Genomic DNA, 14,747 nt, shown 5'->3' with positions numbered 1-14,747 from the left:
GGGGGGTTGGGCTTTCATTTAGTGAACACTGATCTCTGCTCCAATCACATGGAGCAGAGATCAGCATCACTAGTTGCTAGGCAGAATGGAGAAATGCTGTTTACTCGGCATTTCCTCCATTCGGCCGCTCCGTGAGACGATCGCGGGGATGCCCGCGGCGATCGAGTCCGCGGGTCCTGCGACCGGACTCACGGGGGTCCCGACCAGCGCGGGAGCGTGCCGCCGGCAGCGCGCTCCCGATGGCAGGGCGGAATTGAATATTGGACGTACCTGTACGCCAATATGCCTGCCCGTGCCATTCTGTCGACGTACATCGTCGTGCGCTGGTCGGGAAGTGGTTAATGACCAGGCTATTTTTTGCAATACGGCACTGCATCGCTTTAATTGTCCATAGCACGATCGTGTGACACTGTAACCAAACAATGTCATTCCCCCCCCCCCCCCCCACACACAAATAGGTTTCTTTTGGTGGTATTTGATCACCTCTTCGTGGTGTTTGTTTTTTTGCTCCTATAAACAAACAGAAAAAAAAAAAGGGGGAAAAAACATTTTTCGTTCGTTGATTAACACAGCTCTTTTAAGTCTTGACCTTAGGGTTATCACGCCACCTTCAGGAGAAGACTAGGCAGAACATGTAAAAACAGCAAGACTGCACAGCACCGCCCAGGGGACAGTCCCTCTGGCTATAACCCCTCACCCTGCTTTCTGTAGCTCTGTTTTTTTTCTGCCTAGTGTACAAGGACCTGGCTCCCTGAGGGGGCCATTGGTCCTAGGATTTTTTTCATTCTTTTCTCAGGGCTTTCTCAATAGGTGCAGGAACCCCTTTTCTCCACCTCTACCCACCTCCGAGCACCCTCTACCTACCTCCCGTTACTGCCCTTTTAGAGAATAAAGAACCAAGTATAATTTTGTGGTGATAAGTAATTTGTATGGAATTTGTTCATAACAAGAAAAGCACTAAAATTGATCCCCCTTTGGCCAGTTAGCAATATTTAGTTAGCCTATTCTAGCAACAATAGATCCCCCATTAACAATGGGCCACCCAAAACAAAATCCCCTGGCAGCAACAGATCTCCTCAAAGCCAGCATTGATACTCTCCAGCAGCCAGCAACAGTAGTCCCCTCCCTCAACAGTAGATTTTTCCCAGCCATAACTGACCCCTCAGCGATAAGACCCACTCCCAGCAACAATAGGTCTCCCACCAGTAAGAATAGACCCCCCCTGCAAAAATAGATCCCCTCCAGGCAGAATAGATCTCTCAGCAGCCAGCATCAATAGACCCTGCAGCACACCCCAGCACCACTTACCATTACATACAGTCAGTGCTGGAGGTGCCAGAACTGCGTCCCCCCCGCATTCCCGCTGAAAAACCCTGTTTTTTTTCCTGCAATTTTTGATCCTGTGATCTACTATCAACAGCCAGCTGGGCAACGGGCTGGATAATGTAGATCCTTGTAGTCTCCCCAGCCTGGCCATCAAGCGTGCACAGACCCTAGCTACATGATGGCCCCTGCCTCAGCAAGATGGAGCAGCTGGGCATTCCCTGGGAGGTCGACTAGGGGGTCTCTCACTATCCATTTCCTCTCTCCCTATCCCTCATTCCCTCCTCCCCCCTGCTGAGGCCACTGTGTGACTGGGGCTCCGGTCTTTGGCAGGGGGCTGCGCTGCCTGTTGGGGTCCGTTTATTTTTCTGTTTCTTTGCTGTGAGGTGCCTGAGTAAATTTACCTCAGGAGAAGCCACCACGCAGATCGTGGCAATTTTTCTGTAGTCTTATGCAGTGTATGGGCTGTCAGACATTTTGTAGAAGGTTCGGCGGCCATTTTCTTGGTGATTTTTGTGCAAAGGATGGTCAGCGGCCATGTTCTTGTAGCCTCAGTGCGTTTTTACCTCTAGTGCTGGGTCTGTGTACCTCAGAACAACACGGTTTTCACTCTGAGCACTTTGTGACTGAAATGGGGCAGAGCGGTCAGCGGCAGCACTCGGTCAGGGTGGCGAGTCCTGCGGAAGGGCCCCTCAGTCTGTTAGCAGCTAGGAGGGTGGGATTTCTGTACCTTGCCTTAAGTCCCTACGTTGTGGCAGGTGAGAGGGTCAGAAGCTGGCGCTTCTTCCCCAGACATCCCTGCCATTGCAACCGGCTCACCTGCAAAAAATGCGGTGCCTATGGACGCTTTGTCGGCGGTCCTGGAGACCTTTGTTGCCAGGGTGGAAGCTGCGTGCGGGCACAAGGGGGGAAAAAGTGCTACGGTGCCTGATTTGGCTGAAATGCTGGTCTGCGGACCAGGCATTAAATAAATAAAAAAAAGCACTGGCGGATTTGCCCTTCCAAGGTGAGGCTTTTTGGAGCTTTGCTGAATGACATTATTAAAAATGTTACCGATGGGATGAGCACATTGTTCCCACAGTCCAGGAAGGGTAAGGAGCCACGCCGTATGCAAGGGCCCTGTTTTTCAGCTCAAAAAACTGCTTTTTCGACAGCCTGGGTTGTTGGGTAAGCGTTCCCAGTCCGACAAGGTGCCTGCTGAAGGAAAAAACCGTCCCTGGTTTCGCAAGCCAAAACAAATCTGCGAGCAAAAGTGTTACCGCGTGAAGGTTTGCCCCCGCCCAACTCTCTCGGGTGGGGGGGGGGGGGGGGGTCACCTTCGGGAGTTTGCAGCTTGGTGGACCTCTCTACTGTCCAACCAATGGGTCTGCAAACTGGTTTAATCAGGATCTTTTTCACCAAACAGATTTTTTTTTTCCCCCTCCAACCTACCTCTACTTCCAGCTCGTCAGGAAGCCCTGTTCGGTGCAGTACAGGACCTGCTACTGCTCGGAGAGATAGTACCGGTACAGACGCTGGAAAGGTTTCAGGGATTCTACTCCAATCTATTTGTAGTCCCCAAAAAGGAAGGGGTGCATCCAATCCTGGACTTGAAGGCACTCAACAGTTTCGTGGAAGTGCAAAGGTTCAGGATGGAATCGGTTCGCTCCGTGGTCGCTTCACTCCATCAGGGGGACTTCCTGGCGTCCCTGGATATCCAGGACGCATACTTGCATGTACCAATTTGCCTCGGGCATCAGAGGTTTTTGCGATTTGCAGTCAGAAGAACGCTACCAGTTTGTGGCTCTCCCTTTTGGCCTGGTGTCAGCACCCCTAGTCTTTACCAAAGTGTTAGCTCAGATTCTGGAGCTGTTAAGGCAACGTGGGATCGCAATCGTGGGTTACCTAGGTGACCACCTGAGAGTAGCTTCTGCTTCAGATTTAAGGGAGGATGCAGCGATCACCATGCAGACTCTCCAGGAGTTTGGTTGGGTGTTGAACCTAAGGAAGTCGGTATTGGTGCAATCCCTGGAGTACCTGGGCTTACTGTTGGACTCCTCAGAAGCGAGAGTTTTTCTCCCTTCAGACAAGCTGCAGACTCTTCAAACTGCTGTGATGTTGTTAGTGAGCTGCAGGTGGTCCTTGCTAAGCTTCTGCATGTGAGTTCTGGGCCTCATGGTAGCCACTTTAGAGGCGGTACCGTATGCTCAATTTCACACTTGTCGTGCAGAAGGAGATTTTGTCAAAATGGAACAAATCTTCATTATCCCTGGATTGTCAAATTTGGGTGAACCAGTTAGTCGGGGATGCCCTTCTCTGGTGGCTGAGGTCTCTGGCGCTTCAGTCCAGGAGATCGTTCCTTCCTCTCCATTGGACGGTGATTACGGGAAGAATCCCAACTGCTGATCAATGTGCTTGAGCTTCGGGCGATCAGACGGTGCCTCTCCACATGGTCCAGGAGGCTACAGGGGCGTCCGGCCAGGATCCAGTCGGACAACGCCACGACAGGAGCTCGGTCGCAGCATGGGAGGTCCCTCACATCCCCCAGTGGGCAGAGCGACACATTTTGGCCATATACATTCCGGGCGTAGAAAACTGGCAGGCAGACTACCTAAGTAAGTCAGATGCTGGGTCCAGGTGAATGGTCGTTGCATCCGGATGTATTCCGGCTCCTTTGCCTAAGGTGGGGCACACCAGATGTGGACCTTTTGGCCTCTCGGCTCAATTGGAAGGTGCATAGATTTGTGTCCAGGACAAGAGACCCCTGGACAGAAGCGTTGGTGGCTCCACGGGGGGATTTATTGCCTGATTTATGCCTCTCCCCCCCCCCCCCCCCCCCCCCCCACTCAAACTGCGCAGAGTGGAGGTCGAGGGGATTCCAGTGATTGCCCCAGATTGGCGTTGACGTCCTTGGTATGTCAACCTAGTACAACTGGTGGCGGATGTTCCTTGGCGGCTGCCAATGCGAGAAGACTTTCTATCGCAAGGTCCGATACTTCATCCTGCTTTCCTGCCGATGTTGAAAACCAGGTACTAAGGGACTAAGGTCTGTCAGACTCGGTAATTTCCACTATGCTGAGGGTAATGAAAATCTCAAAGATTTACCATCGTACGTGGAAGGCTTACATCTCCATATGTGAGGAGATGGGGTGGCGTCCGTACACATACTCAGTTTCCAGGATCCTGCTGTTTTTGCAACAAGGAGTGGATCCAAAACGTGCAGAAGCACCATCAAGGGACAGATATTTTTCCAATGTCCCTTGGCAAAATCACTCATTGGTGAGTACTTTTGTGCAAGGGGTTGACACGTAGTCCCTCCATTTTTGACCACCACTACCTCCATGGGATCTGAATCTGGTGCTATCAACGCTTCGGAAACCGCCGTTTGAAAACAGGGAGATTCCCTTGTTAACTCAGAAAGTAGTCCTTTCTAGTAGAGCTGCACGATCTCGCTTCACCCAACCCCCCCCCCCCCCCCAATCTCTTCCACTGAGAGCAGGCAATTCTTTCATATAAACAAGTGGAGAGATTATCTGCTCACTCTGTCAAAAAGCATCCTGGGCAATCTGCCCAGTTTAGAATTTGAAACATTGTAACTAAGCTTCTTAGATCAAAGGGATAGAACTTTTTTGTAATAATCTGGGCAGTCTGCCAACTTTCAACCACTTGTAAAGGCAGGAAGTTTAACCACTTAGTCTAAAACTTTCTGACACTTAAGTTAAAAATCAATATTTTTTGCTAGAAAATTACTTTTATTTTTTAGCAGAGACCCTAGGGAATAAAATGGCAATTGCTGCAATATTTTATGTCACACTGTATTTGCCCAGCAGTCTTTCAAATGCAATTTTTTGGGGAAAAAAATGCACTTCAATAAACAAAAAAAACTGTAAAATTGGCACAATTTTTTTGTTTTAATGTGAAAGATGTTACACTGCGAGAATCGTGATCTATCTACTAAGCAAAAAAATCGTGATTCTCATTTTAGCCATAATTGTGCAGCTCTACTTTTTAGCGGCTATTACATCTCCCAGGAGGGTTTCTGAGTTGGCCTTGTCATTCAGGGATAAGGCGGTGCTACGTACACAGCCCTCTTTCCTTCTAAAGGTGGTTTCGGCATTCCCTCTAAAGGACATTGTGTTACCATCCTGATGTCCTAAGCTGACACACCTGAAAGAGGTTGCCTTACATTCCCTGGATGTGGTCCAGGCTCTATGGGTGTATCTGTCTGCTACGGCTCCCTTCCGTCAGACTCTCTCGATGGCTGGTCCGAAAAAAGATCTAGCAGTCTCGCCGTCCACCAATTCTCAGTGGATCAGACAGATTGTGGTTCAGGCTTATGCCTTAAGGGGGGGGGGGTGCTTCTTTTTCCTGTCACGGCTCATTCCACCAGAGTAATTGGAACCTCCTGGGCTTTTTGACATCAAGCGTCTGTCTCCCAGGTGTGTAAGGTGTAAAGTTGTAAAGGTGACTGCAGCAGGCAAATATGACCCCAAATTACACTTTTTGGGGACCAGTAACATTATTACATTGATCAGTGCTATACAAATGCACTGATCAATTTAATAATGGCACTGACAGGGAAGGGGGTTAAGTGTGTTTGCTCCCTGGCAGATGTGGCATATCTGGCAGAATGGGGAATTGCCTTGTTTACATAGGCAGTCCTGTGATCGAGGGTCACCGGCAGACATTGAGACCCGGGGGCACACCCTATGCAAAGACCAACGTACACCTACAACAGTTTCCGCAGGAGAGCAATTGGTTGTAAACTTTAATTGTATATATATTCTGCGCAATGCTTTCTGAAGGGGCAGCCACCCAGGGCCGTTACTTCAGAATTTTGTGCCGTAAATGACCCGAAAGAAAGGCAGGTGAACATGGAAGCGGACTCCAGCGACGGCATTGCTGGAATAGTTCGTTTTAGGTAAGTTTCACATAATGTGCTAGTGTGCTATGCATACTTGCATATTTTGGCTTTACCTTTCATGTTTGGCTTCACCTTAATGCATAGGATGCATTAAGGTGAAAAAAACACAAGGGCTTACAAACCCTTTAAGGTCCACAGTTTTTCTGACTTCATTGGTTGGGTGCATATTTTTCTCCAGGTCAATAACACTTCAGTCGAGCACAATATAATCACTGCTATAATACCAGGATGTTTATAAATGTACCTTGGTGGACAAGGGGTAAAGACTCCAATTCAGGCACCCTTTAAAGTTATTGAAGATGCAGAAGATCTGTCTGAGCTACCTAGAGATGGTTGAATGAAAATCTGAAGCATCTGGCTGGGATTATAAGGGAATTTGTCTTCCTGAGAGAAACGGCATCTGGGAGATGAACTCAATGCACGAACCACATACAAACAATATAGGGTGTATTCTTCTGATTAAGTGGAGCCAGGACTGGGACAGGGGGCAGATGCCCTGGCTGAGGTGAAAGGCAGAAACTCCCTTAGCCAAGTAGGATGTTCTGGGTCTCAACATCACCTTGTCCCTATGGAGAACCAGAAAGGGTTTCTTGCAGGATAAGACTTGATTCAGACTCCTGCCTTGCAGCGTTGGCTACAATAAACACCATCTTGTGCAAGAGGTGTCTAATGGGTTCACACATCTGTTTCTGAAGCACAGAGAACAAGATGTCATTCTCACAAAGTTGAAAGGGGGAGTGGATTGTTTATTTTTTTAGCCTACATGGGAGCACTCTGTGCAAAACGTCTAAAGAGTGAGGACAACAGTTTTTGCACTTGAAAGAGCAAAAACCTGACTGCCTATAACATTGGTCTGGACCAAACTGCAGGAAGAATTTGGACCACTGAGAAACTCCTGGGGTAGAAGCCATAATACTCGCATGTCCATGTCTGAAGAGAAACTGTGTGAAGTTTATTTCCTGGCTTTTAACGTCCTAGGAATCTGACTCTGATGCCCCTGTCCCGCAGAACCTGGGCCTCAACTTTTGTGCCATTAAAGCCGGATCCTGACGATCCAGTAAGAACCTTCAGTGTTTACTAGGCGTCTTACCAGGTTTGTGTTCCACATCCAACTGGGTCAGCAAGGGGCAGTGAGGATCACTAGAATGTAACCCCCCACCCTCACCCTGGGAGGGAAGGCATAGATCAGGTTGTACTGATCGCACTTGGACACCAAAACATCCAATGCTTCTACTAGACGATAACCTGAAGTTTTAACATTTCATTTGTCCCTCAGTGGACTTAAAAGGATTCTACAGGGTACATAAAAATCCTTTTTATTTTTCAGGTCTGCAGAGGCCCAGTGTAGTGAAAGTCTGGGCTGTTAGATCCAGGGTTATAGAAGGTGGTGTGTGAGCATTTTGTCTTTCTATACTCAAAATGAGAATGTGAAAAAAATAAATGTGTTATCAGAAAGCAAATAAACTAAAAACACTGAAGTTTAGCTTGTGTTCGCTGAAAAGTGTCATTTATAATGAAGGCCAAAAAGGTTGTGTTTACTCATATTTTTGTCTTCTCAAAATTTTCACTAGATACAGCCGATGCAAATACTGACAATCTTTCAGTATCTGAAAATGACACAGAAACATTACACCAGTTTACTGCAGTGCAGGAAATTGTTACTCAAGTTAAGTGGTAAGTGTTGATCTTAATGTTTTAAAATATAAAATTCAAGCTTTAAGCACAAATTGTACAGTAAAACTAGGCAATTTGAACATTTTTAGCTGTTCCATGGCTAAAGTAAAAAAAAACACTCCTCAAATAAGGTTCAAGACATCTATGGACTTAAGTAGTTGCTTATGAGAATTCTATATATCAACCCATTTTCAGGGAAACTGTATAGATGGTTGTCAGTGGTTTGTAAACCATTAGCAACGTCACATGCCAACACAGTAGGAAAGGATCATGCCCAAGGGATCGGAGTATTGTAAAGGTGTGCAATTGTGGTGGTTGGATCATTTTCATCCTTATAAGGATATTTATCAACCATGTGTGGCCATGGAAGGAGAGTAATAAAGCAGAAGGTACATGAGGAGAAGCAGAAATTAGTAGTATGGAAAAGGCAAGGCATGGGGGAAGTGTTGGGTAACCGGGTAAGGGATGACAAACCTCTCCCTCTTCCTCCTGTTTTAGGAAATAGCAGCTTTAAATTTCACTGTACCCAAGAAAACAAGCATGTACATTTTTAACCACTTACAAGACCGCCCACCGTAGATGTACTTTGCTACCTTGACATTAAATACCGTTCTGGCATAACCCAGTATTTTTTATTTTTTTTTGACGGTGGGTTGTCCACTTTTTAAGATGAAAGTGGTCTCCGTGGCAAGTTCGCCGCTAGGTTCTCCCCCTCCCGCCGTGTCCCAGTCGTTTCCGCTGCTTACCGGAGCTGTCGATGGCAGACCATACAATTAATTTTTTTCCCTGATGGACAGGAAGTCGAGTGAGGGGATGATAGCCCCACCTGACTCTATGCCATTGGATGATGGGAGCGACATCAAACATCACTCCCGCCCAACGGCCTTAAAGGGAGAATTTTTTCTAAAATTACTTTTAAGTGTAAATGTCAGATCTGAAATCTTTTTGACCCCCAAATCTCACATTAAAGAGGTCCAATAATGCGTATTTTATTTTTTCTATTATAAGGGATGTTTACTTCCCTTGTAGTGGTAATGAGTGATCCAAAAAAAGTATAAAAATAAAGTAAAAAAGTTTGAGTTAAACATAAACAAACAGAACCAGGCTTCAACATTTCAGTTACATTGCATGTTTAGCACATTTTCATTACAGAATTGCTGCAAAGCCTTCATAGATGACACCCCACTCTACTCCAACCTTGTATTCCCATCCCTTTTTTTTTCTAGGTGACCAATATTCCATATAAGTTTACTTAACCAGCAATTACTCCTAGTAATCTTCCCATCACCAGATCCACCAGTACCAGTCCAGGTACATCCAGCCACGGGCCCCAGAGTTTCTCAAACCTCCAGGAGCATCCCCTTTGTTGATGTACAATTTTCTCCATTCTAATCATATTCCCAACTGCAGAAATCAACTCCTTAACTTTGGGCAGATCCTCATATATCCAGTGAAGCATTATCATCTTCCGTGCTAACTGCAGGATTCTGACGCCCTCCTCCCTTTCAAAGACTTCCAATACATTTAACAAACATTGTTTGGGATTGGTGGGCATAGAGATCCAAAACACCCTATTTATGGTATCCACCACTCCACCCCAATAGGAGTGAAGCTTCGGGCACCTCCACAGTAGGTGGATCAGGTCTCCATGATGCCTCTTGCACCTAGTGCACAACGGGGTAGGCCTAAGACCCATTTTATGCATTCTATGCAGGGTATCGTAAACCCTTAGAATAAGATACAGCTGTGTTAACCTCTGCGACACATTCAGCGAGCTCGTGGGCACTGCCTGTAAAATCTCTTCCCACTGTTCATCTATCAGTCCTACATCTCTGTCCCACCTGCTCTTCATTTTCAGGGGATGTTTATTCAGGAAGCTCTGCAGGAGCATATTGTAGCATTGAGAGATGAAACCTTTAGTGGTGGCTGCCCTCAGTATTAAGTTAAATAATGGCGTTGGCGAAGGAACCCACTCGGAGGCACTGCTCTGTGCCTTCACCGCATGCTTCAATTGCATATAATAAAACCGCATACTGGGCGGCAAGCCATATCTGTCTTGCAGAGTCTCGAAAGGCAGTAGGATACAGTTTTGGAAAATCTCCCGAATTTATACCACTCCATATCTCTTCCACAAAACCCCATGTTGTATCTGTGCTATTTTAGGGTATGTTCGATTGGCCCATATTGGGCTAAACTCTGTGTAACCTGTCACTCCCTGTATGTATCTACTTTTGTTCCAGATTTTCTGGAGGAGATTGTAGGTTGGGTATTTCTTATTTGGTTTCCCAAAAGCTAGAGTCTCAAGTGCCGCTGGCACTGAGTCTCGTTTTACCTTGTGCAACATCACAGCCTCTGAAGAGCTGCGGGTGTTGCTTGGCCTGTCTGCTTCCCCACCAAAAATCCCTATGATGTGTTGGAGCTGTGCCGCCAGATAATATAACCATGGGTTCGGCAGGGCAAGCCCTCCCTCGTCCTTGGGGAGTTGTAAGTGTTCAAGTTTAATCCTGGGAGGGTGATTTTTCCAGATTAGTAAACGAAATAGGGAGTTCCCAATTCTAAATGTTTTCAGAGGGACGACCACTGGAGAGTTGTGGAGTACATATAGTAGCTGGGGCATAAGGATCATCTTGATCAAGTTCACCCTACCCCCTACCGACAGGCAGAGTGAGTTCCATGTCTTAATCCGGTCTCGAAATTTCTGCAGTAGTGGGGAGATATTCAGTACCCCATAATCCCTTACTGTGGGCGACACCTGGACTCCCAGGTACCTAAAGGATGTGGCCAAGGGTATGGAGCTATCACTGGGAGGCTTACCCTTTTCATCAATGAGTATTAGGGAGGATTTTGTACAGTTACTCCGGAGCCCGGGAATACACTCCAGATTCCGTTATGGTCAACATGGCCTCCCGAAGGGAATCTTCAACGTCTCCTAGCAGAATCGGTGTCATCCGCGTAGAGCATCAATTTCTCATGCATGTCCCCATAACGGAAGCCAGTAATACCCGGGTGGTCTATAATTGTGATAGCCAAGGGCTCAATAGCTAAAGCGAAGAGCAGGGGAAACAGCAGGTGTCCTTGTCTCGTGCCCCGGCCCAGCGCAAAGGTATGGGATACTCTCCCCGCCCCCCTAATGGCTACCTATGGATGACAATAGAGCAAATGGACCCAGGATATGCACGTTTCCCCAAACCCGAACCTCTGAATAACCCCCCATAAATATTCCCATTCGATACTATCGAACTCCTTCATAGCATCCAATGAGAGCAAAACCCCTGTCTCATATTGTCTGCCTGAGACTGAATATTCAGATAGTCTCCTGAGGTTCGCTGCCGTGGACTTATTCGGCATAAACCCAGGTTGATCTGGGTGTACTATAGCTGTAATGACCTTATTTAGTCTAAGTGCAAGAGTTTTAGCCAGCAGTTTGACATCACTCTGCAACAAAGATGGGTCTGTATGATCCTGGATCAAGGGAATCCTTCCCAGGCTTTAATGTAAGAACAATATTTGCCGTGGACATAGAGGGGGGCAGGATCCTATTTTTCCCTAGCTGCCTCAAATTCCGCCAGCAACTTAGGAAGAATATCAGCATATTGTTTGTAAATTTATATGGGGAGTGCATCCGACCCAGTGGCCTTAATGGGAAACTCCGCTAGCGCAGTTTGTAACTCCTGCACTGTAAGTGGGGCATCCAGAGCTTAGCCCCCTAATATTCCAAGACTCCACATATTTCAGACATTTGCATTTATATGATCAAGAAACTCCAGGGTGCATAGAAACAAAAGATATGCAAGTTGGCAATAGAGTATAACAAGATCCAGTATGAGGGGAAGCTGGGCCATGCCATCAGCGCCCAGACCTGGCCCCAGCCTACATTGGGTATGTTCCATAGTTCAGGGGTCTCAAGTTTACCATTATTTGCATAACAACAGTACCAAAGCCTAATGTCCTCCAAACAAAGCCTGTGGGTGAAAGAAGTTAAACACAAAAAACAAAAGTCCAGGCTGTCAACGTGACAGACCAGACTGAACTAACTTGAAACCAAAACTGTTTGAGCACTTTTTTTACACGTAGAAAGAATGCATTTTTCTTGCATCTTCACAAGATAGCGCTAGACTCACATGGTAGTATTATGCCTCCCAGCAGAGCCATTCCTAAGTTTCCCTGTTTAAACGAGACACTCCGTCATCAAAACGATCAATATCTCTTACAGCCAAACAAAGCAAGAATGGGCAATAATATACGAGAAACATAGGCATAAAAGGAAAACAAAATATGAGCACTCCATGTACATCCAGCATGTTGATTCTTCAGCGTGGTTTCCGGCCACTGCTGCCAACAAATCAATCACCATCCTCCTCCTCCGCCTCAGTGTCGTAAGGCCTGTTCGTTCCGATCCAGCCATAGTGCGCCATCTTGAGCAGATTTGAAAAAGTGGGTTTAGCGGTAACCCTCAGCTTAGCGGGGTACAACATAGCGTAGGGTAGCTGCAATGCTCTGTCTCCTTTTTACCTCTGAGAGCTTAGCCCGGTGCCTCTGTACCTCTGCAGAAAAGTCTGGATAGAAGGATACCCGGACCCCATTCACCTGTGTACATTAGCCTTCTCCCTGGCTTGTCTAAGTACCGCCTCCCTGTCTCTGTAATGCAGAAGTCTGGCAAGGATGGGCCTGGGAGGGGCACCCGGTTGCGGTGGGTGGTCCGGTGTGCGATGGGCCCTCTCCACGGTAAACAACGGAGAAAACACTTCTTTGCCAAATACCTCCTGTAGCCAAGCCTGTACGAATGTGGTAGGGTCCTTCCCCCCCCCTCAGTCTTCTCGGTCAACCCTACAATACGTACATTATTCCGTCTTAAACGATTTTCAATGTTCTCTTCTCTGTTACTTTCCTTAGCCAGCTGATGTGCAACATGAGTCTCCCAAGCAACTGGTCAGTCTGTCTTCGACTTCGCTCATCCTGCTTTCCACAGCAGTTGTGCGTTCTCAAATTTTTTGCATATCTTGTCTCAGCGGGGAAACGTCCTCTTAATCCCCCAAACTGCTCTTTAAGGATATTCACTGAGGCAGTGCAGGCATGCACTGCTCTAAGTATCTCTGCCAGAGTTGGTTGCTCATTTATCTACAGCCATGTCTGTGTGAGAGGGATAGTGCTGCTCAGAAATAGTCCTGCTCACCCTGTCCCTCTGCCTCTCCTGCAGACTGCCTCATTAAGCTCAGTGCTGCTGAGCCCTGTAGTGCCACATGAGGTTAGGTAGACGACCCCCCCCCCCCCCCCCCCCCAGTTTTTGTGCATAATATGTAATATCCCTCGGGTACTCCTTACCTGCAATCTTTAGTGCCTTTTTTGCTGGGATCCCCTCTAGATTTCTTTGCTCACGGTGTACGCTGCACCAGGGCCGCGGCTGCGCCATCTTGAATTTCGGAGCTTGTGTAAACCTCTTCTTTTTTTTTTTTTTGCCTTTTCCACGGGTGCAGAGTGCCGGCGGGTGTTCCGGGGGGTTGCCCTGTTCGGTAGCCAGCTGGATAGCCGTTTCTTGCCGTTAGATTATTGCTGGGAGAGGATCAATACTGTGCTGTGTAGGAGCTGTGAGATGCACGTCTTCTTGCGTGCCTGTCCTGGCCACGCCCCCTTAAAGTCATTTTCTAGCAAAAGTTTTTGTTTTGTTTTTAAATACAAAGTGTAAAAAATAGGCTTGGTCCTTAAAGAGGAAGTAATCTCTCCTATAGTTTTCAGCAAAGGAAGCTGCCATCTTGGCCTCGGTTTAAGCTGCAACTGCCATGATGCTGCACATGTGATCTGTTATGAAACCAGCCGTTGGATGGTATGACAGTTTGGTGGAGAGCACAACCAATGTGACGGCTAGCATTTTTGGCATGCCGGGAATGTTAACGGTTTATTGAAATGATCAAATCGATGGGTTTACTTACGCTTTTAAATGATTAAGAGCCGTGCAATCATTCCAAGAATATTTTTTTGGAGAATAATTTTAAGTTTGGTAAGGTTATACGCACAGAAGAGGGAAGTTGAGACCATATAAGTCTCAAAGGTATCTGAATTCCTTGTTACTGAATGGATTTGGTGGCCCACTGAAAGAGGTTGGGGGTATTAGATGCTGTTGGTGGGAAGGTGGTATCTAGTGCAACTTAGTGGATATAAAAAGTCTACACACCACTGTTAAAATGTCAGGTTTCTGTGATTTAAAAATGAGACCAAGATAAATCCTTTCAGAACTTTCCACCTTTTGTGACCTATAAACTGTACAACTCAGTTGAACAACAAACTGAAATCTTTTAGGTGGAGGGAAGTAAAAATAAAATATGGTTGCATAAGTGTGCACACCCATAAACAAATACTTTTTGAAGCACCTCTTGATTTTATTACAGCACTCAGTCTTTTTGGCTATGTGTCTCTATGGGCATGGCACAAATTGGCAATGTTTGCCCACTCTGCAAAAACACTCCAAATCTGTCAGATTGTGAGGGCATCTCTTGTGCACAGCCCTCTTCAGATCACCCCAGATTTTCAATCGGCTTCAGGTCTGGACTCTGGCTGGGCCATTCCTAAACTTTAATCTTCTGGTAAAGCCATTCCTCTGTTGCTTTGGATGTATGCTTTGGGTTGTTGGCATGCTGAAAGATGAAGTTCCTCTTCATGTTCAGCTTTCTAGCAGAAGCCTGAAGGTTTTGTGCCAATATTGACTGGTGTTTGGAACTGTTCATAATTCCCTCTACCTTGGCTAAGGTCTATGTTTCAGCTGAATAAAAATGGCCCCAAAGCATGATGCTGCCACCACCATGCTTCACTGTGGGTATGGTGTTCTTTTGGTGATGTGCAGTGTTTTTCCACC

The 14,747-nt window shown here is 46.7% G+C and overlaps 1 protein-coding gene across 1 annotated transcript in view; it reads left to right on the top strand.

Annotated features, from left to right (window-relative positions):
* AHCTF1 (AT-hook containing transcription factor 1) overlaps positions 1 to 14,747 on the top strand; it is a 158,594-nt gene that overhangs the window by 100,528 nt on the left and 43,319 nt on the right. The window contains exon 30 of the mRNA XM_077486284.1: positions 7,798 to 7,900. Within this exon, the coding sequence (XP_077342410.1) occupies positions 7,798 to 7,900 (103 nt within the window). The remainder of the gene's footprint in view (positions 1 to 7,797; positions 7,901 to 14,747) is intronic.

This window comes from Lithobates pipiens, unplaced genomic scaffold (assembly GCF_037356315.1).
Source record: "Lithobates pipiens isolate NorthernLeopardFrog02 unplaced genomic scaffold, aLitPip1_a1.2 Scaffold_18, whole genome shotgun sequence".
Taxonomy (NCBI): domain Eukaryota; kingdom Metazoa; phylum Chordata; class Amphibia; order Anura; family Ranidae; genus Lithobates; species Lithobates pipiens.
Note: the sequence above shows the minus strand (reverse complement) of the source record. Positions and strands in the feature narration are given on the sequence as shown.